This window comes from Coenobita brevimanus, chromosome 97, assembly GCF_032717465.1.
Source record: "Coenobita brevimanus isolate Jiangsu-jjx chromosome 97, ASM3271746v2, whole genome shotgun sequence".
NCBI classification, from domain to species: domain Eukaryota; kingdom Metazoa; phylum Arthropoda; class Malacostraca; order Decapoda; family Coenobitidae; genus Coenobita; species Coenobita brevimanus.
In genome coordinates, this window is record NC_137050.1 from 45,443,501 (window position 1) to 45,468,016 (window position 24,516).

General features: G+C 41.6%; 1 protein-coding gene across 1 annotated transcript in view; it reads right to left on the minus strand.

The window, feature by feature from the left end:
• Window positions 1–5,422: 5,422 nt before the first annotated feature.
• Window positions 5,423–24,516, minus strand: part of LOC145413685 (uncharacterized) — a 72,777-nt gene continuing 53,683 nt past the window's right edge. The window contains exons 5-7 of the mRNA XM_080283340.1: window positions 13,519–13,629; window positions 6,550–6,660; window positions 5,423–5,477 (exon numbers count right to left, since the gene is read on the minus strand). Coding sequence (XP_080139466.1) covers window positions 5,423–5,477; window positions 6,550–6,660; window positions 13,519–13,629 — 277 coding nt within the window. The remainder of the gene's footprint in view (window positions 5,478–6,549; window positions 6,661–13,518; window positions 13,630–24,516) is intronic.

Genomic DNA, 24,516 nt, shown 5'->3' on the forward strand with positions numbered 1-24,516 from the left:
CAAATAACTTATTCCCACTGGTCTCCCACTTGACTTGTGTCCTTCTAATAAGGTCCAAGCTATGCTTCTATGCATTAGAGTTGGTATCACAATACTCTCACGCAAAGACTTTTTCACCTCCCTGTTTCTTATCATTGCTTTCAAAGAACCAGCAACCTTTCTTCCTTTTTCTAGTTTTTGAGCACTTCGCCCTTTAAACTTCCATCCTTACTCATCACATTACCTAAGTGCTTAAACATTCACATTTTCTAATTCCTCGTCATCCATCCTCACTGTGAACTCAGTGACATAATTTTTCTTGAAGGCCACAACTTTACTTTTCCCTGCAATCACTTTTAGATTCCGTTTCCTACACACTCTCCCAGACTCATTCATCAAGCCTTGCAGTTCCACTTTGTCTTCCCTTAACAATACAGTATCATCTGCAGACAATAGAACAGAAAGTTTGCATACGCTGCCCTCTCTCATTAGGGCCGCTTGAATAGGCCTACACTAATGGTAATATCCACTATTAAATTTGTCGTAAAAGGTAACACCCATTAGAGCTGTTGAGAGAGATGTATATGTGATTTTGTCACTGCTGTAAAGACCCATATACTGTACCTCTTTTTAGGGAGAGACTTTGACGCCTGATTTGAGTAATAGATACTGCCAGCTACAAAACAGTATTAGGTGGAATTGCTAGAATCATAGCATAAGTGAGAAAATGGCGGTTTTCAAAATGACCACCACAGAGGTCTTTCAGGACTATAAAGGCATACAATTTCTAATAGAAATATAGTACCTGGAAGACTATTCTAAGGTTTTCAGGCACGACTGATACGATGGTACCTATAGGAAATCAATATTACCTTGCGTAGCACCTTAAATCCAAGATGGCCACCATCCGGACCCTCCCGAAATAAAAAAATTGTGTATCTTTTGAAAGAAACATCGTGGCTGGATGGTTTTTATGTCAATTATGAGGTTTTCAGGCACTGCCGACACGATAGCACCTTTAGTGATTCGGTATCACCACATTTGATACCCAAAATTCGATATGTCTTATGCATAAGATATTAGAAGATAGTGAGAACTACAGATTTAAAAAAAAGAAGCGAACCCGACTGAAAATGAAAGTATCCTTTCAAGGAATGGATATACAAAAAAGTGCTCAAGCGAAAGTGGAAATTCATGGCAGGCACAATATATCGTAGTGTTTAAACCTTTTTGTTCATCCTTCACTCACACTGAATGGCAGTGTTACTCTGGAGCAGCCATTTGAATAGAGCAAATAAATGAGCGAGCCGCATGTACAGGATGTGATGATTCATTCATGTGACAGGGGCAGATGAAGAGTAATGGGAAAGTCTAGTAGGGAAGCGGTAGTGTGAGCAAGGCAGCCCTGTCTGGCCTAGGCTGCCGTGGTCGGGTCGGCCTATCATCGAAGGTAATTGAGAGCCACCTAACCTAACCTAATCTTGCTTTTCCAGAGCCCTCGGTGTCTCTCGGTGGCCCTTGATGAAAAGACTCGCTGTCGTGGTGTGCATGGCCAGCCAACCCTAGCCACTGAATTGTGCACTCAACCAGATGCAACCACTCCATGACCCATAAAAGATACCTGTATTCTTCACCGTCTTGTTCCACAGCACCACCTAAAGTATGAGATATACTTCTAGTGGAATGACAAAGGATAGATGAGTATTCTGATATTTTATTGGATGTCGTAGGTGGTGTAGTTACAGATATATGATAGTTTGAAAACAAGCAATTGTTGGACAGTGACCACTTAGTTAGACTGACGCTCGGGTTACAAATGCTGAAGTGTAGACAAGAATGAAGTCCTTCAGTTCTGAGAGTACTCAGAGCCAGAGGACTGAAAGTAAAGTCAAATATTCGGCCTTTTGGTCAATTGATGGTCGCGCTTGTTGCGCTCTATAAATGCATCTTCGCATAATCTCTTTTTATAATAGTCGTCCCTGGTTAGAAGCAGAGGAAAACCAGACATCGTTGTCACTTTCTCAAGCGGTTTTTGTAACCCAGAAATTATGTTCTCTTTAATAATTCTTATCATTGATAAATTAAATGCTACTGCGTTTAACCCTCGTGGACAACAATATTGTAAATACATGTAATTATATGGAAAGGACCATTGACCTAAACTGCGTCTGCGCGTTAGATGACGTGGCAAGGATGAAAAGGTCCTCATGTAAAGCAGATGTGGATTTAAGATATTCACATAGTTAAAGGGAATATTTGGTTTAATTTTAGTTTAATTAAAACTAAGATTAATTTGTTAGATTCGCCCTGTATATATCATGATGTAATCTAACTGTATTTAGCATAGTAATTAATTAATGGTTGGCACCTCTATCATTCGATGAGGGAGATAGAGGTTTGCCTTACCACCTCACTCTGCTCCTAGACCTCGTCGAGTTAGCACTTTGCTCCTAGACCTCATCGAGTTAGCACTCTGCTCCTAGACCTCGTTGACTTAGCAGCTTGTATATACACACTCAAGAACACTTGAAACCCAAGCAATCACAGAAAAGCGGCTCGTCGTCACCTTCTGTCCGAACTCCCTAGCTAAGTAACCTATAAGAATTGGCCAATTCAAGGGGAGATTAGGTAGGAGATAGAAGAGCAATAGTTAGGTGAGTTAAGGTTAAGTTACGGTTCACTTAACCGTATGAGACTTGTTTGAATTTACTTAAGAACAATTTTAGGGACGAGTAACGACCTACGAGTTGTTTATTAGAAAATACTAGAAATTTCTTACATTGTGGTGCCCCGAGTGAGGAGCCCTGATTTGTTCACCAGAACTTCAGAATATTTTTCACAATTTTGGTGCTCCGAGTGAGGATAGCCGATGTGTGCCGAAGCACTGAATGTGTTTAAAGTTGCTTTGTAAGGCATAACCTACTACCACGTTTGGTCGCAGTGGATGATGTGGAAATATGTACATACTGAATTCAGGGAAGAGGATGTTTTGGAAATTAAGTGTGGGGATAAAATATAACCCTAGTGGTTTAATAACCCAGGGGGATAGGTTGAAGTTAAGCATCTAATCCCTACACTCCTCAGATTTAAATGAATAATTAGCTGAGCCGGAAAATGAAAATTTGGAAATTGAGAGGAGGGATAAATACAACCCTAGATTGGGATAGTGCCATCACTTTCCCTAATGATGAGGTGATGGCTTGGATCACGAGTTTCGTGAAATTTTGCCAGATGAGCTCCGGAACGATTTTTGGTGCTATATTAGCTGCTGCTTTGCCCAACAGTGGAAGTGTAACTGCAGTTTTTTGTTGGTCATTTTCAAAACCGATATCTAGTAAAGGTTTGATGATCGCCAGATATGTGTGAACATCGTACTGTTCGGGGTCGAACTTACGCAACTGCACGTGCGGTTTGGTTGCCATTTTTCCGGTATTCCCTGGCTACCTCTCTCCTATGCCCGGGTCAAGAACCACTGCTGTCCACCAGTGTAATGCTAGGTGTTTTTGGCTTGGCTTCCCATTCCTTAAGCACCTAACATGTAGTGAGGCTCTCTTTCGAGACCGGGGCTTAGACAAACAAGAGAGAGGCAGGACACAAAAACTCCAGGCAATAGCCTTACACGTGTATTACTCAGTCAGACAGGTGAATCAGATGTAACAAACACAATATTCTCAGGGATCATGAACTCTTGGAACTAGGTAGGGTTAATAGTATCTCACAGGATACTGTTCGGGAATATAGTGGAAACAACACTCGAGGTGGAATATTCTAAATTAGTGCAGTCTGGGGTCTCTAAGTGAGTGGAGAGGCTAGAACTATTTCTCACAAAAAGGGGGGGGCGTAAGGCACTGGGGTCTAATTATGATTGTGGTAGTATGAGCTAGAGTTCAATGGTAGCATGTTCACTTTAATATGTTCCACTCGCAGAATGCTTTTACCCAGTTACTATTACTTCTCCACTGCTTTGGGACTCATTACTGTGTGGTAATTCACTGTGTCTATTCTTCTTTTCTAGCACTTGGGTCTATCACTGTTAATTCACTACTCCGCCTCATCACTGCTAGGTGACTGTTATTACACAGTCACAGTCACTATGGTTCATCTGGCGCTCAGGGTGCCGCTGAGGGGCAGCACGCCGCCGCTACTGACGGGGCGGGGCACCACCAGAGGTCTCCGTGCTCAGGGGGCACAGAATCACGCACAGGGGAGCCTGCTCTTGTCCAGGATCGTGGGTGGCATATGGGCTCGTACTCTCAGGGCTGGGGACAGGAGTGCGGCCCTCAGGACTGGGGCTGAACAATTGCCTGAATCGGTCGTTCAGGCTCCTGACGGAGGGGGAGGTCCTCCGCTGTCGTGATGTAGGGAGATCCCGCCCGGGCGTTCTGGGGAGGGTCTGGGGTTCCCGAGGACTGTGGTCTCCAGGGCTGGGCGGCGCCGACAGGAAGGGGCTGAGGCACCGATCTGCATCAGGGTCCGTCAGGTGGGTCTCCTCCAGAGCCAGTCGTAGGGAGCAGAGGCCGGGGGAGACTACAGGGCATCTCCAATACTCCTCTACACCCTCTGCGCTGGGGGTCAGGGAATAGGCGTCAAGCTTAGGCGGCGGGGAGGCTCTCGGCCACTTCCTGCTGTAGGGCCCGGCTACTGGCCATGGCTTCCTAATGGCGCAGCTACAAGCCGCTAAGGCCCGGCTACTTGCCATGGCCTGGGAGGGTGTGAGACAGCCAGCAAACCCAGAGACACATTCAGAGCAGCTACAGGCCATCTGATGAAGGTGGGAGCGGCTGCAGGCCAACTCCTGCAGGAGGGGTGTAGAGCGGCTACAGGTCGTCTCAGAGGAAACACCTTTGGAGCGGCTGCAGGCCGACTCCTTCAGGAGGGGTTTGGAGTGGCTACCAGCCATCTCAAGGGGAACACCTTCAGAGCAGCTGCAGGCCGTCTGACAAAGGCGGGAGAGGCTACCAGCCATCTCCTCATTACCCTCAGAGCAGCTACCGGCCATCTCCTTAGTGAGGGCGAGCGGCTACTGGCTGTCTCTGGCGGAATGCCCTCAGTGCGGCTACAAGCCATCTGATGAAGATGGGAGCGGCTACAGGCTGACTCCTGCAGGAGGGGTTTGGAGTGGCTACCGGCCGTCTCCGGAAGGACACCTTCTTGGCAAAGGCGGGAGCGGCTACCGGCCGTCTCCTGGTTACCCTCAGGTCGGCTACTGACCGATTCCTTAGCGAGGGGCGAGCGGCTACTGGCCGTCTCAAGAAAGAAGATATCTTCTTGGCGAAGGCAGGAGCAGCTACTGGCCGTCTCCTTGGGGGTGCTGGCAGGAGCTGGACAGACAGCTCCACCCCTTAGCTGGTTGATGAAGGCTTGCCTGGAAGGTAGTGCAGTATTCCTGCTATGGCGACGGCTGGCAGGCTCCAGGTTATAGGGGCATGCGGCCCGGGCTGACTTAGGCCGTTGTCGCACCAAGTCCCGGCACGCGGTTGCTGCTTCTCCGTGGGCTCCTTGTGGGGGTGTCCGGGAGGTCATGGGGGCACTATGCTGTATTCCTTGTGGGGGTGGCTGGGTGTTCCAGGGGGCACTATGCTGCTTTTTAGATATAATGTGGTATTGGTGATGACGGTGGTGGTGGAGATAGTGTCACCCAGGTGATGTAGACAAAATGGAAAGTAAAAGTCATATTCTGAGGGAGGAGTAAGCTGCGCATGAGCACACTGAGTCTCTACGCTGTGGGAAAGCTAATACAAATGTACTCGAGAATTATTCAAAAACGACCCTCGAACTCACGAAAGGAAGAAATTAGATTTCAAAAACATGAAATAAAAAGAGCAGGAGTAAATAAGTTTATCAACGAGACAGAGAATTGAATAAGAGATAAACATGCATCAAATCAGAGAAACCACCAAAAACAAAATGAAACAGATCTGAAAGAAAATGGCATTACAAAAGCAACAAATTATATTGTTGGAAGACAAAAGTGCTGAAGTCAACAAGTAAAGAGGAAAAAAGGGTGAAAAAGTGCTTAAAAGACTGTGTGTTGTTGCTATTTTGGATCCTCTTTCTCTCCATTTATTAGTAAAAAAAAAAAACATTAGTGATGATAGTAGTGCAAAACTAAGAAAGTAGGTGATGATAAAGAAACTTATATATATATATATATATATATATATATATATATATATATATATATATATATATATATATATATATATATATATATATATATATATATATATATATATATATCTTTTTCGACATAAATGACAATAGGTGATACGGGAGGTTATTTTGTGTAACCAGTTACCTATATACTTTTCGAGATAAGAGTTCTGCCCCAGTTAGACTGGTAAATAAACTTCTCTCTGTGATATGAAGCCTCCCAAATATTATTATTATTGTTAAGCATGCTTCTTCCTATCAAAGAATTATGTAAGTGCACTTAGTAAAATGTGGTTTGTCCAAATAATAGTTGTACCAGCCCATAAGTAAATAGAGAGAAAATGAGGTCTTCAATCAGTACCTGGATACTACATTTTCAGATTTAAAAAAAAATATATATATATTCAATAAACTTACCGTTGAGCAGTTTCTCTCATCACTGTAGTCACCGCAGTCGTTGTCACTGTCACATTTATAGGACGCAGGGATGCATTTGTTATTGTCACACTGGAACTTGTCATGATCGCACTGTAGAAGGGGACATCACATGATTAGTCACAGTATATGATGTAATGCGAGTCCAACTTTTGGAATGAATGAGTGCAAGTACGGTGCAGAAGTGAAACAAAGACTGGACACAAGGAGGAGTGAAATGAAGTGAGGGACACAGAATTGGTAGAGTGGATATAAAGTAAAGGGAAGAAGGCGTGGTGTGGTCGTCTTGTGATCTGTGTGTGCGTGGATTTAAAACTAAGTGGTGTTAGTCTTTACAGGTAAATTCCTTTGACTCCTTATGTGTGCTATATGCAAGTTTCTACCAATTAGTCAATTCATTTGACCCACCAAGGGTGTAACACTATATGGATAGGGTACTATATTTAGATATTTACTACAAGAGTGACCAGCTTCGCTTGTTCCTTGCCGGCTTAGCTGTGTGTATTAACTAAAAACCTCAAATAGTTCAGTGTTCCTTTCATGTATGGGAGCCATGAAATTTGAAGGGCGTAAAAGATATATGGATATGATGAGAAGTTGCTGAATATTGTCAAGAGAGTATAATTTTGACAATGCTCTATCATCAGTGCCAATGGACAGAGAACGGGGTTCTTTGATCTGAATAATGTACTGAAACTGGGAAGTTTCATGTCTGCATAGTTGCTTTATATATGTACAGTAAAAGACAAAAGTCGTGTCGCTGTTTTGTTCAAAGATTAAGTTTAACACTTGCAACATTATCATTGTTATATATCCGAGCTTGGCTAGCTTGACTTCATGCTTCATACCAGCTGCTGATGGAATGACTGTACTAGGAAACAGACGTCCACACTGCACATATGGAACGTATCCGAGCACGCCCAGTGCAAACTTTGACACATACTAGTACCATTTCACACCTTATTACTGTTAGAGACCTCCCCAAATGGCGATAGTAGCCCACAGAGATTTCCCCATATGGCGAGGGATACTCTTTTACGCTCCAACCTGTATGACAGAACCCTACGGAGATTTCCCGAAATGGTGAAAAATACTGTTTTTACACCCCAAACTGTACTATAGTTGCCTACAGAGATCCCAAATGGTGAGGGATACTTTTTTTACAGCCTAAGTTGAACATTTCTTAACACTGTTAAGTGAATTTCAGCTGAAGTAAGTTGTCTTCGCCCTCGCTCGGACAGATCAGTTCTTAAAATGATTTTTTCTTACACAGCGTAAAACCAAGTGTATTATTAACGGTTTCTAGGACAAGGGACACACTCGGGATTTGAATCCTGATTTCGCCCGAAAGTACTGTCCAGCTGATGTATTGTCTAGAACAAGTTGTGACCTTGTCTGTGTCTCGAATCAGTCACAATAAATAGGAAATAAAATCGTTTAGCTGGGTTTGGAAAAAGTTGTTTCTCTTCATATACACCGGACGACTCTGGCATTGGCAAGCCATGGGTGGGATTCTTATACATAATTACGATCTAGTCCAGGTCGCAACTTGGATTTTCTGTCGCAGAAAGAACAAAATACACCGGAAATTTCTGCACCCTCCTTATCTTGTTTTTCCTACATAAAAAGATACAACAGACGATAATATACTTTTCGTAACCAAGGTAGTGGAGTATTTTTTGTAAGAGAATCAAGAAACATGAGAAGACTTTCTTGTTTCCTCCTGTTTCCGTTGCGGCAGAAGCAAAACCTAAGTACGGCACGAAATTGCTCATAAGTTTGTTCGTGAATCCAGTCCCAGGTCAGTGTTATTAATCTACTAATTCGATCAGCAGTCTCACCATTGTGTGTGGGTCACAGTATTTTTTCTCTCTCTCTTTCTCACTATACTGTATCTATCTATCTATCTATCTATCTATATATTTTATATATATATATATATATATATATATATATATATCTATCTATCTATCTATCTATCTATCTATATATATATCTACATCTATATCGATCTGTCTATCTATCTATCTATCTATCTATATCTATCTATCCAGCTATCTATCTGTCTATATATATATATATATATATATATATATATATATATATATATATATATATATATATATTCACCCTTATCATTCATTTCATTTCAAAATGCACCACAATGTAGGTCTCTGTCTGTCTGTCTGTCTGTTTGTCTGTCTCTCTCTCTCTCTCTCTCTCTCTCTCTCCCTCCCTCAGAGACAGGTAATGCCGCCTTTTACGTATATAGATTCGAGCGATGATTGTTAAAAACTTCCTTCAGAATGTGCCACTGATGATCATACTATTTTGTAGTAATGTGGATTTCATACAGCAATTAAAATCTTATTTTAAAAAAGTAATAACTGAAACACCAACAAATCTAGATTTTGTTATAAAAAGCTGGGTTAAGGGTCAGGGCAGTAACACAATCACCTCCAAACAAGGAAAATAACTCCAGTGGTCTCTTGTCATTTGACTGCAATTTTAGGCATGGTCTAATATAATCAGGTAGGGATCCTTCTGGTTGAAAATCGTCCCATTCCTAGCGTGACGACCCAAAGCGAATTCAAAGGCTGCCAGGGTTACTAGGTGCTCAGACTCGTTTTTGATTATTATATAATCCACTTTTGGCATTTTGAAGTTTTAGTATTGCTAAAGTTATCTCTCTCTCTCTCTCTCTCTCTCTCTCTCTCTCTATATATATATATATATATATATATATATATATATATATATATATATATATATATATATATATATAATTTCTTTGGCACGTGTCTTGCAATTTTTGGAACAAAATATCAAAACTGGCACCAGGTATCTCTGACAACTGGCAGACGAAGTGATCCCAAAGGTCTCAGTCGTGGCAGTATGTGGATAGATCCTCTCCGATAGATTATCTCCATTATCTAATACACTAGCCGTGTGTGTGTGTGTGTGTGTGTGTGTGTGTGTGTGTGTGTGTGTGTGTGTGTGTATAATTTAGGCAGCCGAAACTACACATTCAAATTGCACCAAAATTGGCAAAAAAAAAAAGCTGATGTAAAAAAAACTTGGTCCCATCACGATTGAAAAACTTTTACTATATTTAATGAGCGATCACATTTTCACCAAAAAAATTCTGCATCCGGAGCCCGGCATAGGATCTCCATAGAATTTTTTGCCCAGAGGTAGAACTAAAATGAACTGTAGCAGTAGCCGTGTGTTTGTGTGTGTACTTTGGACTTGTGTTCGGACAACTTGGGTTCCATTCCCTAAGCCGCAAATAACACGATCAGTTGGTTAGCTGCAAAAAATCCGAGTGACAACGTTACAGTAGAACAGCACATAAACGCGAGAGCCCTCTGCAGGAGCAAGTGCGAGGGACCCAAAAGGCCCACGAGTACTTGTTCTTGTCTATGAACGCTCAGATTGGGTTTAGTCTGTTCAGTGGATATGGCACAATCAATATGTAGTTGTTGATAAGTGAAATATTTAAAAGCTATCAATTATATCAATAAGTCAGATGCTCTAATGTCTAGTCTTATACTAGTATGTAGAAGTAATTAGATTTTTTTGTAAAGACATTAATGCTGTTATGTTAACCCGCTGCGTGCCAGTTATTTTTAGCCCTATGGGTCACCCCAGTGCCAGTCATTTTTCAACCTTTTTTTTTGGTTAAAATGATAGATTTTGATGTGGAAACAACGAATTTCGCCATTAAAATGCTGACCGAGGCTCGGAAATGGGTTTTATTCACTCTGGCACACTCGTCTACAGGTATAGCCACTTTCTCACGCTCACCACATACGTGAGAGAAAGCCGTTTTCTATGTCAGGTATACTCAGGTATTTATGTTGGGAAGGTATACCAATGTTCAGTACACATTTCTGATTAGTTATTACTTCAGCATCTATCATATTTGCATGTCTTTCTCACTGTGAATGCATTATCTTACACTTACTTGAAGATAGGTACAATCTGACTTCATTATGTACAGTCCTGGCACTTACAAGAAGGTATTTACAACTTGACTTCACTATATAGTCCTTACACTTACAAGAAAATATTTACAACTTACACTAAAATGAAAATATTTACAAAATGCCTTCACTATGTACAATACTGGGTGAGGCACACAGGCAGAGTGAGGCAGGGTGAGCGTGAGGGGGGAAGCGAGTGAGTATGGGCTTGACAGCCTGGGGGATGGTAGAGGAGCAGTTACCTTACATGCCTGCCAATTTTTACCCGTGAATCTCGAAAAATGCGGTCAGAGTGAAGTTTTTTATTTTAGACCGTTTTAAAACAGCACTGGCACTGAGCGCGCAATTACATCAGACTGTTTTATAACGGCACTGGCACGGGGCGGGTTAAACCTCATTTTTAAGTCTAGCAGTTGAATTACAAGCAGCTATACAAGAAATGGAACATAAAAAATTGACGGATAAGGAAGTAAGGTGAATTGAATATAATACTTATGATATAAGCAATCTGATGTGAAAAATAGCAATGGAAGCTATAAATGCAAGGATGAGGATAAACATAAATATAGCAAATAACAATATTGATAGTATACATTATGCAGCCATGTACTCTCTGTACTCCCACTCAGAGCAGAAGGTCCAACTGTGAATATAACTATAGAGTTTATGTGGGGACAAAGATAACAGTAGTTACAATAGGTCTGTTGGGTGAACTGAGGCATACCTTGTCTCGATTACAGTAATTTGTCACAAGCTACATGGGGATTGTTTTCGTCTGATCAATATATGATAAGTATAAGTGTATGTGTATTTTGTATCTTTACTAGTTAATCAAATATACAAAATACAAAGTCACAATATGGTATAATTGGCCTATTTTTCTGCCATGAACCGAGTTTCCCTTTGAAACTGACTTTCTAGTAGACTTATTCTCCTCCTTGGATCTATTTACCACCTGGGACAAATGTCCCCTTTTACCTATGTTCTCACGCTGGGGAAATACGAAATATAGCATTACATAGGTTAAAATCTTAGTTTGAAACATTTAATCTGACAGAAATTTAGCATAGTTTGAATATAATTGAAAATTAACAGTTTTAAAGTTCCTCATTACGTATAGGAACTAATAAATGGGACTGGAACAATAAGAATTATGCGAAAATTATTCGTGGTTTGAAATATATTTAGCTGTTTTAAACAAGTGGGAAAACAATGAAGTTTGCTTTTTAGTGTATTAGACTGAAAATCATTCTTTTGCCAGGAAAAAGTACAGTTACCATAGAAGTCCTTTGAACTTTTAGTATGCTGTGATTCTTAATAAATTCTTTGTGCAACTGTGTATCATGTAAACAATACAGATTGCAGTTTAGCTATTTCTTCATATAGTGTTTAGCTTGCAAGAATCTCTCAAAATATATGCTTATTCAGCCTATGCTTGAAAAGTTGGGAAACTGAACGAAACTTTAAAGGAAGATGACAAACATATTGCTTTAAAAAAAAATATGGTCATACGCAGTACTCAATATACCAAATACGGACGTCTATATCCATTTATAAAGTATTCAGCTACGGAAAATAAACATAGGTTTAACAGTATTTTACGAAATTTTGCGTTCTTAAAATTAAGCATTACCCTGTACATAAATGTGTGTTCACCGTGGAAAATATTGAATTTGCACTTGAATCTATAGTCTCCCCTGGACCTCTTACATATTTGCCCATTGTACCCCAGGGACACAATCATTTTCCCTTGCTGAACTCTTCCCATCTCCCATCATGGGCCAGTTCATTCCCTGGCCTTATTTTCCCACAACCACCCACCCACTTAACCACCTCAAACACCCTGGCCACCCACATGCCTCTCTTGATTTCCCGTCCCATTCATTCCACACTACTCAGCCACCTGTCCACCACAGTCACCTTACACACCCACCCGATAGCACCCCACTGTTTTTGCTCTGCTTGCCCTCTAATCCGCTCCACCCACGCAGCATCATATTCTTTATCCTCCACATCCCACTGCACCCCAGTACCCCCTCCACCATGCCCAACCGAGGCCACCGAATATGAGAAGGCATGTTCATTTGTCAGTGACGTCAGCAAGTACTACTGCGTGCCCCGAAAGGCTGGTCTCTCTCTCTCTCTGTCTCTCTCTCTCTCTTAGGATATGAACTAAAACAACAAACTAAAGATTGTGTAGTTACTTTTTTTTTTTTTTTTTGTACTACTTAAACTTCCATCAGTCCTTCTCTCTCGGTGGTCTCTGCTCAACCAACCAGGTCACTTACCCTCACCACCTCACCCATCCGTCCAGTCACCAATCCCTCTAACACACCCAGCAGTCTACCCACTCGAGCACATAGTTCCACCATCATGACTGGCAGGTATCCATTCCCTCTCTCACAGACATGCATGCCTGTGCATATCAAACTGGTGCGCGCGCATGCACGGAGAGATAAACAGGTGGAAAGTCCCCTTCCCAGCCATAGTATGAATCTCCCCCAGTGAGCCCAAGATATTTCAGCCTTTTTCTGTTTCTCTCTTCCTCATATAACCCCAATACAAAATATTCCCTTTCCTCCCAAATCTTCGTTCCTTTTACTCATTTGGTAGAGATCATAATGTGGCTACAATGGGAACACAACATCTAACTGTCCGAGTATATCTAACTGCAGTTATAGGTGCCTGTATTGTACAGACAGGCTATAATAGTGAAAACAAACTGTTGTCTCAGCTGCTGTTACATGTTTACCCAGTTTTCACATTTTAGTATCTTCTTGCTAAGTGATTAACATACTCTCAGATCACCCAAATATAATGTAGTAATAACTCTGCCTAGTGCATTTTCATTAACAGAAGTAAACAATTTATGGCTAAATGTATATTCTGACACTTTTTATATTAGGTTTCAGCAAAAGCGAGACCACTAATTATTTTTAACCCTCCATAACATTCTAAAACTCACCACTGGACAGTTCCTTTCATCACTGTTGTCACCGCAGTCATTGTCACCATCACACTGGTTGGACGAACGAATGCATTTGTTGTTTTCACAGTGGAATCGCCCATCAGCACACTGTGGGTGATGACATCACATTATTTGTCAAAATTTATACTGCTAACAGGGACACTCGGCATTCCTCATATAAACCTTATGATCGTGCACACCTGCATTGCCTGGTACCCTGGATGGCCGATATCCGTGTGGGAGAAGATCCCCTGGTTTCCCATTTGACCGACAGAACCTTTGTTCCTCCCTGAGTTCATTTCTCCATGGCCTTATTCCTACCACAGACCTATTTCCCAACTGCATACCCGTCTACCAGCCCTGCCCACCCTTCCCACCAATCTGTCCAGCCATCTGACTAATCGTACTCATAGTACGTGGTTGTAGAACAAAAAACTATACAGTAATTGACTACCACGTTTCCAACGTGCTGACTTGATTTTTTTTCCTAATTAGTTCTGATCTTTGGTATCAGGTCTACTAATACTATATATCTACCTATGTATAACCAATCGCCTTGATCCCGTAAGGGATGGCCACAAAGAAATCGCCTTCATGTCATCCTGCCCCCTGCAGTTACGCTGCCCTTCTCTTATCTCACACACCCACTCACTCATACACCTCTCCATTCCATCTCACCTTTTCATCCTCGGTCTCCCCCTCTCTCTCTAATCCTCTACTTCGTTCACATACACTTTCCTCCTTAGTCTCTCACTCTCCATCCTCTCTTTATGGCCAAACCACTTTACCGTATTTCTCCTGACCTTTTCCATGACATCAACATCAGCACCACAACGCTCCTTCACTTCCTAATTTGTGAATCTGTCACTCCATGTAACTCCACATGATCCACACAAATAACTTATTCCCACTGGTCTCCCACTTGACTTGTGTCCTTCTAAAAAGGTCCAAGCTATGCTTCTATGCATTAGAGTTGGTACCACAATACTCTCACGCAAAGACTTTTTCACCTCCTTGTTTCTTATCATTGCTTTCAAAGAACCAGCAACCTTTTTTCCTTTTTCTAGTTTTTGAGCACTTCGCCCTTTAAACTTCCATCCTTACTCATCACATTACCTAAGTGCTTAAACATTCACATTTTCTAATTCCTCGTCATCCATCCTCACTGTGCATTCAGTGACATAATTTTTCTTGAAGGCCACAACTTTACTTTTCCCTGCAATCACTTTTAGATTCCGTTTCCTACACACTCTCCCAGACTCATTCATCAAGCCTTGCAGTTCCACTTTGTCTTCCCTTAACAATACAGTATCATCTGCAGACAATAGAACAGAAAGTTTGCAAACGCTGCCCTCTCTCATTAGGGCCGCTTGAATAGGCCTACACTAATGGTAATATCCACCATTAAATTTGTCGTAAAAGGTAACACCTATTAGAGCTGTTGAGAGAGATGTATATGTGATTTTGTCACTGCTGTAAAGACCCATATACTGTACCTCTTTTTAGGGAGAGACTTTGACGCCTGATTTGAGTAATAGATACTGCCAGCTTCAAAACAGTATTAGGTGGAATTGCTAGAATCATAGCATAAGTGAGAAAATGGCGGTTTTCAAAATGGCCACCACAGAGGTCTTTCAGGACTATAAAGGCATACAATTTCTAATAGAAATATAGTACCTGGAAGACTATTCTAAGGTTTTGAGGCACGACTGATACGATGGTGCCTATAGGAAATCAATATTACCTTGCGTAGCACCTTAAATCCAAGATGGCCACCATCCGGACCCTCCCCAAATAAAAAAATTGTGTATCTTTTGAAAGAAACATCGTGGCTGGATGGTTTTTATGTCAATTATGAGGTTTTCAGGCACTGCCGATACGATAGTACCTTTAGTGATTCGGTATCACCATGTTTGATACCCAAAATTCGATATGGCCCCCCCAAAAAAAATGCAAAAATACACATAGAAAAGTATTTATTCAAAGACATTTCACAGTCATACAAATATCAGTACCATGTGAAGCTCATTTCACGAACATATGACTTAATCATGACTAAAAGATGGCATTTTCACTTATTTTGACAAACTGACTCATGATTATGACAAAAAATAACACATTTGACACCTGCCATTTTGGACAAACATCGCATCGAGACACACTTGCACGTGCACTGGCAAACGACCAGCATTCTTTGGGGTAATGGATTCAGGCATTTTTCAGGTAGTAATGTCACTGTCTTTCACCCATCTGTATTTGGTCGGGTCTGTGACAGGGTGGGTAACATCAAGAAGGCATAGAACTTTTCAGAGTAAAATGCTCTCCTGATGTGGCTTTGATTTGCACTTGAAGTTGGTGGCAAGGCTTCCAACGATTTTGGTGTCAGAGCTCGCAGTTGGACTTCTACCCAGAGCTGGTCGAATATTTGCGATTTGGGTTTGCTCTTCGCGCCAGTTCACAGCCGAACGAGAAACTTCTCAGCTCTCAAGATCTCGTCAGTGAGAGTGTCAGATTCTGCAAAATCAGACAAGTAATGCTCTGGCTCAAATGACAGATTTTTTTTTTTTTTTTAATAACAGAACAGAGGAAGGAAAAACAAATGAATAAAAAAAAAACAAATCCATGCACCAGATTACTGGTGTCCGCTGTTCATAAAATATCTGTAACAGATAGACTTGAACAGCAGTAGGTTGAAGTCTCGAGGGAAACAACTCTGTGGAAGTGAGTTCCAGAGAGATGCAGTTCGGGGAATGAAAGAATTCTGATAGGCAGAAGTTCTGCAGAATGGCTGAGTGACATTCCAGTCATGAGCGCTGCCAGCTGCCTGTGTAGCACGAGGGAAGGCATGGAGAGGTGGCACCATGGATGCAACTTCGTCTGAGCATTTACTGTAGAATTATCTGTAAAATAACGCAAGGGAGGCAACATTCCTTCTTACTTGTAGGGGAGGTAGTTTATTAGTAATAGCAGGGTTATTAATAATTCTAACAGCTTTGTTCTGAATTTTGTCTACTTGTTTTAATGCAACCTCTCCATATCCACTCCACAAGGGTGAGCAGTATTCAAGCTGAGAGCGCACATGACTCTTATAAATTATAACTAACTGCTCGTCAGTGAAGAAGTTACAGGCACTGTACAATAATCCAAGTTTTTCTGAGGCGGTTTTAGCAAGTGATCTGACATGAGAGGTCCAGCTGAGGGCATTGTTAAGCGAGACGCTGAGAATTTCATTACTTTTGGAAATGGGAATATTTGTAGTACTGAAGGTAATATACGATTCTGGCAATACCTGCCTATTGGTAAATTGTATATATTTAGTTTTACTAGCATTAAATGAGACAAGGTTGTTTTGTCCCTATTGACTAATCGTGGATAAGTCCTGATTTAAAGAGATGGCTGTACTGAGGTGAGAATTAGAGATATCGGACTTTGCAAATGGATGTCTGAGTGTGAATGAACTATGAAGTGTTGAGACATCTGCATATGAATGGATGGAATTGAGGGTGACAGACAAGAGATCATTAATATGAATGAGGAACAAGGTTGGTGCCTGAACTGATCCCTGCGGCACGCTGGCGTTAATTAAGTGGAAAGTGGAATATACATCATCTACTTTTACTCTTATTTTTCTATTGCTGAGATATGAGAAAATCAAAGGAATAAGAGAGTTTAGTCCATAGCAAGGGAGTTTGGACAACAGGGAATGGTGCCACACTTTGTCAAAAGCTTTAGAAATATCCAGGGCTACTGCATGAGTTTCACCATGAAGGTCGACTGATTGATGGATGGTATGAGTTAGGAGATTGAGTATTTCAATGGTGGATCTTTCTTGGCGAAAACCATATTGTCTATCACTAATTAAGTTGTTGGATTCAAGATGTTTAACAATATGCTTCTTAATTAAAGTTTCAAATACCTTACCAAGAGAAGATGTGACAGCTATTGGTCTGTAATCAGAGGGGTCAGAGGAACCTCCTTTCTTTGGAACTGGGTGGATATTGGCTTCTTTCCACGAATTAGGGAATGAAGAAATACGTATGCATAGTCTGAATAATTTTGCAAGAACAGAGGCAAGTTCTGGGGAACACTTTTTCAAAACAATTGGCGGGATTCCATCTGTGCCTGGAGCTTTGTTGGTAGGTAAATTGTCTAGGATGGATATCACATACCTTGTCTGTATCTTAAGTGGAACAATATCGATAGGGGCAAGTTCTAGTGCTGGGACATTCTGGCTGGCTTCCTCTAAGGTAAAATTTCTGGCAAATGTACTGGCAAAGATATCTGCTTTCCCACGCGGGTCATTAGTAATGTTGCCATCTGGAGATTTTAGTGGGGGAATGGATGATGACTTGTTAAAGTTATTATTGAAAGAATTGAGAGTTGACCAGAATATTCTATTGTCATTAGGGTTGTTAAGTAGTTTTGATGCTTGACTTTTGAAGAAAGTTTGATTTAGCAAGATTTTTTACAGCTTTTTCATGGTTTCTAGCAATTTTAAATTGGGAGAGTGATTCAGATGGTTTTTATTTCAAGTAATAGTTATTTGCTGAAGACTTTTGGGATGTTGCTCTGGCACAGTTGCTTTCAAACCATTTTGGAGAGTTCGATCTTTTAGTGAATTGTTGACTTGGTATGAATGAATCCATATCGGCTAGTATTAAATCGCAAATGTGGGACTGGGTAGAATTGACATCACTAGAGAAGAAAGACTGCCATGGAATGTCAGCAAGATAATTTCTAAACTCATCCCAGTTTGCCCTATCAAAGTGCCATCGAGTCACCCTGACAGGTTTAGAATGGGGAGGTTTGGGGGGGCTAAGTAATGAGGCTTTGATAAGATTGTGGTCAGAAGATCCAAGTGGAGACAATACCTCTATCCTGTACTGATCTGGATTATTTGTCAAGAACAGATCAGATCCAAAAGATGGGCATTATGGTCAGGATTATCTGGTATTCTGGTTGGTTGCTTTACCAATTGTGTGAGATTAAACTATTCTGCAAACAGCTCGCATTCTAGACCAGCTCGTCAGTCCTGGCAGAGTGCAATAACCATTCAACATTATGTATGTTAAGATCACCTAAGATGGTAATTTCGGTGTTAAGGGCAAGATTAAGGTTACTCAATTGTGTGGAAATGGAATAAAATACACTGGGTTCAGAAGAAGTATTGGGGGAGCAATAAACTACACAGATATATTTGGTGATATTTTGATAGTTTAGTTTATACAGCGAGTAATCAAAACTGCATGAAGTGAAGTATAAAATGGTATCAACTGCATATTGGGATTTGATATAATAACAGGTGCCACCCTCATTACAGAAGTTTGTGAGGAAATTGTAACCAGGAAAACAATATGGGGATATTTCAGTAGACAGTGAGATTTGTGGTTCTGTGAGGAATAAGGCCAGAGGGGATATGAAGTGTAGGAAAAAATGGACTGAATTTATGTTGGTATTAAGCCCACGGATGTTGGTGATGAAAAAGGGGGCATTTTCACTTCTCTGCTGACGAGCATGGCCTGAAATCGCACTATTCGCTACTGGCACAGTTGCTTAATGGCGACCGGGAGGACCCTATGCCGCCAGCCTTACCCTGCTGGTGGTGGCAATCCGAGGTACCACCTCTTTTGAAAGTAAAATTGCAGCGGCCATTGCTAATAGTGTGGAATAGAGGTGTGATGTCTTATGTGCATGTAGTGTAGTGTAGACAGTTGAAGGTAGAGGTACTAAGAGAGTATGCTGGCCTACTCTCTTTGTAAATGAAAGCACTGAAAATGTTCAGCAAAGGGGGATGGTCAGGATCAAGTCCTGAGGGCTGGTGAAACGGGAGCTCCAGCTCTCCCTATCACCAGCTTGCCATCCACCTCGGGAGTACTGCCCTGTTCGACTGTTGCTACAGTCTACTCCATCAATGCGTGTTTGGTACCTGTCTTACTCATTGGATCATCCAGTCAATCCATGTGCCTTCACAATGGCTATAGATAGTCCTTCCCCCAGCTTATCTGCGGGAGTATGTAGTGATATATGATGTTGTCACTCACCAGTGCCGAACTCTACCCACACTTCTCGAAGGCCTCGCTTTTGAAAATGTTGAACATAATGAGGCAGACATGCTACTGCCTCTGTGTCATTGGACACTACTAATAGCTGGCTACGTCCCTGATCCACCTCCCATGCACAGTGCATCACTATGCAATCACCAACCTCTTTCACATCACATGTCAGTGTGTCAATAGGTTTTGTAGTTTCAGAAGGCGGTTGGGTGGACAGCCTTCCAGAGGGAAGAAACTCTGCTGACACAACACCATCATCTGTGATGCATCTACCAAGTACAACATCCATTTTCACCAGCTCAGGAGTCAAGAAGAGATCGCGAACAAGACGCTATAGCATAGTAGTTTTATTGACCAAGGAGGTCCAGAACGTGTTCAATTGTTGGGTATTGGGACACCTACAGTAAGCTCAGTGAAGTCAACAGATCCAACTCCACCAGCGTGACATAGCCTTTCTCCACCCTTAACAGATGACTCTAAGTAGCTGTCAAACACGATATGGAGGCTGGACCTGGAACAAATAGAGCTGCCCACTGATAGCAGACAACTGAATGCACTTTCGAATGTTCCAGGTGAAGCCAAGTTTGGAAAGGAACGTATTTTTTATATGAAGTCCAATATAACAGATGCATCTCAGGCGGAACTCATCGCCTGTTAAGCTCGTCTCCAAGTTTGTGATGAGTGCTCTTTTGTCAGGCTTGGAAGGAGGATCGCCTTCAAATAGAGATGAAACCAGCAGGATATCATGGGCATAGATAGATTCAAGTTCCATGCCTTGCTCTTTCACAATTTCGATGTCGCGCTGAGCCACTGCTATCATTTTCGATGTCACAGCAGCAGTTGCACTCACAGCAGTGCATGGTTTGCTATCAAGCTGAGGTAATTTCCTCTTCAATATAGTGGTAGAGAGCTTTTTGGTCTAGTCAACAAACCCCTTTCCCTGGAATTCTCTTACCAGTTCATCCCCATTCACCTGCACTTGGAGCAGCCAGACAGCTACTTCATCCAATGCCAGTTGCTTCATGATTAGATTGTGCAGTTTGATTGCAGGAACAAAGTCCAGGAGCTTTGAGAAGTTTTCATTCAGCTGATGAGCTTTGCATCCAGTAAGTTCATGATGAACCCTCGCCGATTCACTACGATTCATTGATGCATTATTCATAATATCCCTGAAGTTGTTTTGTGATGAGAGTTTCGTGGAAAATGAGTTGTCACTCGACAACGACCCTCAGACTTCTTGTTTGGCCGACAATGTCACCAGCACTTTTTGATGCCCTCTGGATGGATTGTTCTAGCTTCATATCCGGTGCAACAGTGTTGAACTAGTCATCAACTCGATTCTTCACGACAAACTGACCATGCATGAACCACTGAAAAACACCCGGATGAGTTGCTTCTAAGGTTTTCGTGGATTCAAGGAAGAACATTCCATTGCGAAAGTAATTGATGCAGAGACTCTCTCGGAAGATTGGAAGAGAAGCTTCCACGGAAGCTATGTGTAGAGGGAAATTCCCTTCTCGATCTGATGCAACCTCATGCTTGACAGTAGCAGCCATCTGCTGAAACACTTGCAGGTACTGACACACCTCAGACAATACAAAAAGCTGAAAGAGTAATATCCAGAGAGTACTGCTATATTCCAGCTATATCGAAAATTTTACAACTTTCTTGTTAGCTACAGATTTTGGAAGATGGCCATCTTGAATTTTGAGAATCAGATGTTGCTATATCGAATCAGTAAAGGTACTATAGTGTCGGCAGTGCCTGAAAACCTCATAGTTAACATAAAAATCGTCCAGTCACGATGTTTATTTCAAAAGATACACGACTTGCTTGTTTGGGGAGGGTCTGGATGGTGGCCATCTTGGATTTCGGGTACTACGCAAGGGCATATTGATTTCCTATAGGCACCATACTGTTGGTCGTGCCTGAAAATCCCATAATAGTCTTCAAGGTACTCCGTTTCTATTAAATTTTCTACGTCTTTATAGTCCTGAAAGACCCTGGTGGTGGCCATTCTGGAAACCGCGATTTTCTCACTTATGCTATGATTCTAGCCATTCCACCTAGTACTGTCTTGAAACTGGTGGTATTCCTTACTCAAATCACAAGTCAAAGTCTCTTTCTACGAAGATGTATATGGGTCTCTACAGCAGGGACTGGACTAGTGCATCCTCCTTTATTTCCACAGTAGACAGACAGACAGGCAGACGGACGGACAGAAATAAATTTTCGTGTATATATCTATATCTATCTATCTATATATATTTCTATATACAGATAGATAGATATAGAATAGGTATAGACAGAGATAGATAAATAGATAGATAGATATTCAACGTCCAGTCTGTTTTCCGAAAGAGAATGAAGAAGAGAAAAGAGTAAAGAAAGTGGAAAGTGATAAGAATGAAGAAATGAGATGAGAAAGATAAAAAAAGCTTAGAGCGAATACAGAGGAAAGTGAAGTAATTTAATGCTGGTCATCTCGTGATCGCTCTAAAATACTGGACGTAGGAAAAACTGTCATGGACCCCATCACGGTGCATGATCTACTGTGGTCTTTTCGATGTAATGGAAAACGAGAACTCCACTCCAGTACTGGACGACCTGGGCGCACTAATAAGCGAGTTGAAAAGTAAAAACGACAACATGGACATCTGTGTGAGTCAACTTGTCCCCAGCCTACAGTCGGACACCTTGCAAAACAAAATAAACTCATTTAATAATCAAATAGAAAAATGGAGCAACTACAACGGAGTAAGCACCATAAACCCAAGTCTTGCCTTCACCCTGGGAACCAGTGAAGTGGATGAGTCCTGCTACACTGCCCACGGTGAAGACCAAGGATCACTACTGAACAGGGATGGAGCTATCCGACTACTCAAGGTAATGACAAAGCATTGGCCCAGCTTCAAGGATTGCATTAACTGGGACAAAGTCAAGAAAAACAGTCAGCAGATGAAAGAAACCGAAAATAGGCAGCAAAACCACGAAGAAAATGTTTATCGCCACGTAGATCGAAATGGTTGGCAAATATCAAGTCGAACCCGGCGCCACAATAGAAAACCCTTCCCCCTACAGGACATAAGGGATGAAATGGAAGAGGAGGGAGAAGAGGCACACTACTCCCCTGGGAGGCCCGAGATGCCCGCCTCCTCCCACCCCTCACCTAGCTACACCACCCTCCACCACCGTCACCACACTTACTACAGTCGCACCCAACCCCGTTTGAGTGACCGCCGTGGCAATGCTGGGTGTTACAATTGTGGTGAAATGAACCATCATCAGTCAAGATGCAGATTCGACCATAAAATACAATGCTCCAAGTGTTATAACTATGGCCACAAAAGTCAACTCTGCCATCTTTACACTCGCTAGGTTTGTGGCAAAGATGGTCAAGCCGATGGTCAAAGCTCCAATTTAAAAATGTTTTTTCTCACTATTGAACATATAAATGCTCAGTCCTTACTAGCCAACTTAGAAGAAGTAAAGACATTAAGCAATCCCTAAACTCAGACATCATTGAAACAAACGTAACACAGCAAACAGGTATTGAGGATTTATGGCTAAAGGTTCAGTGCAGAAAATTGCCTTCAGTTATAATAGGCTGCATGTATAGACACCCTAAGGCCCACTCAAACTCCCTTGACTATATTGTCGATGTCCTACAAACAGTGTGCACACATAACAAACCAATCTTTCTCCTTGGCTGTCTAAATGATGATCTTCTTCAGAATAATAGTAAATTACATCGTATTATCAGAGACAACAAATTAACACAAATCATAAATAAACCCACCCGAATCACACCTACCGCAGCCACCCAACTCGACGTAATTATTACTAACAAACCCGACTTGGTACTGAACTCCGACGTAATCCCTCATCCTGTTGCAGACCACGATCTTATAACTACTATAATTAATATTAGTAAGACAAAACGACCCCCCACCCTACACACTTTCCGAGACTTACGCCAGTATGATAAGGACACCTTCTGCTCGCAAATTCTCAATGATACCGATAACCTAGAATATTAAACAGATAACATAAACGAACAAGTAAGTACATTAACATCAATCATTACCAGAAATTTAGAGTTTTGTGCTCCTATGGTTACCAAGAAGATACGCCGACCCCCCGCCCTTTGGATGACCGACGAAATACGTGAAGTTATGAAAAACAGAAATGAAACCCAGAAAATCTTAAAAACGTATCGACTAAATCCGACATAACAGAGTCAATATAAAGATTTAAAGAAACAGGTTAAAAGACTGGTATATAAAACAAAGAAGGAGTATTATCACAGTCAACTTATAAACTCCAAAAATACTTCCTCAACCTGGAAAACAGTAAAAGACATAATTCCTTCCCCCAAACTCAAATCCAGTATATGCATAGCAGAAAACGATCAAAACAAAGCCGATGATTTTAATGCCTACTATGCTAACGTGGGAAAAAATACCTATGACAAAACACAGCGCTGCCTACAAGACAGCGAAAGCACGGTCGAAAGTTCATTCATTCATTCATTGCCAGACGCCATGTATCCCAAACGGGGTGGCCAAGGGCTTAGAGTTAATTGTTTTACAGGGAGGCACACTAATCCTCCATCAAGCCCACTTGACACGTAGGACGGTCGAAAGTGAGAGTGAAATAAATGTAAATAGCGCAGCCTCGCACTTCCGGTGTCGTATGCACGGAGTGACTTATGCTGAAAGTTACCGTTCCGCTCAGTGCGCATGCGCCGAGTGGCCGTTTAGCTCCTATTTTGAAAGTATCTGCATGTTATCTCAAATTTTGTGCCATTTATCAACAACATTGTATGAAATACATGTGTTAGGAAGATAGTTGGATGTCTTATCGACCTGTAGGTAACTATAGGTCGATATATAGATATATATAAATAAAGATATATATGTATGTTGCAGGCAGATTGTGA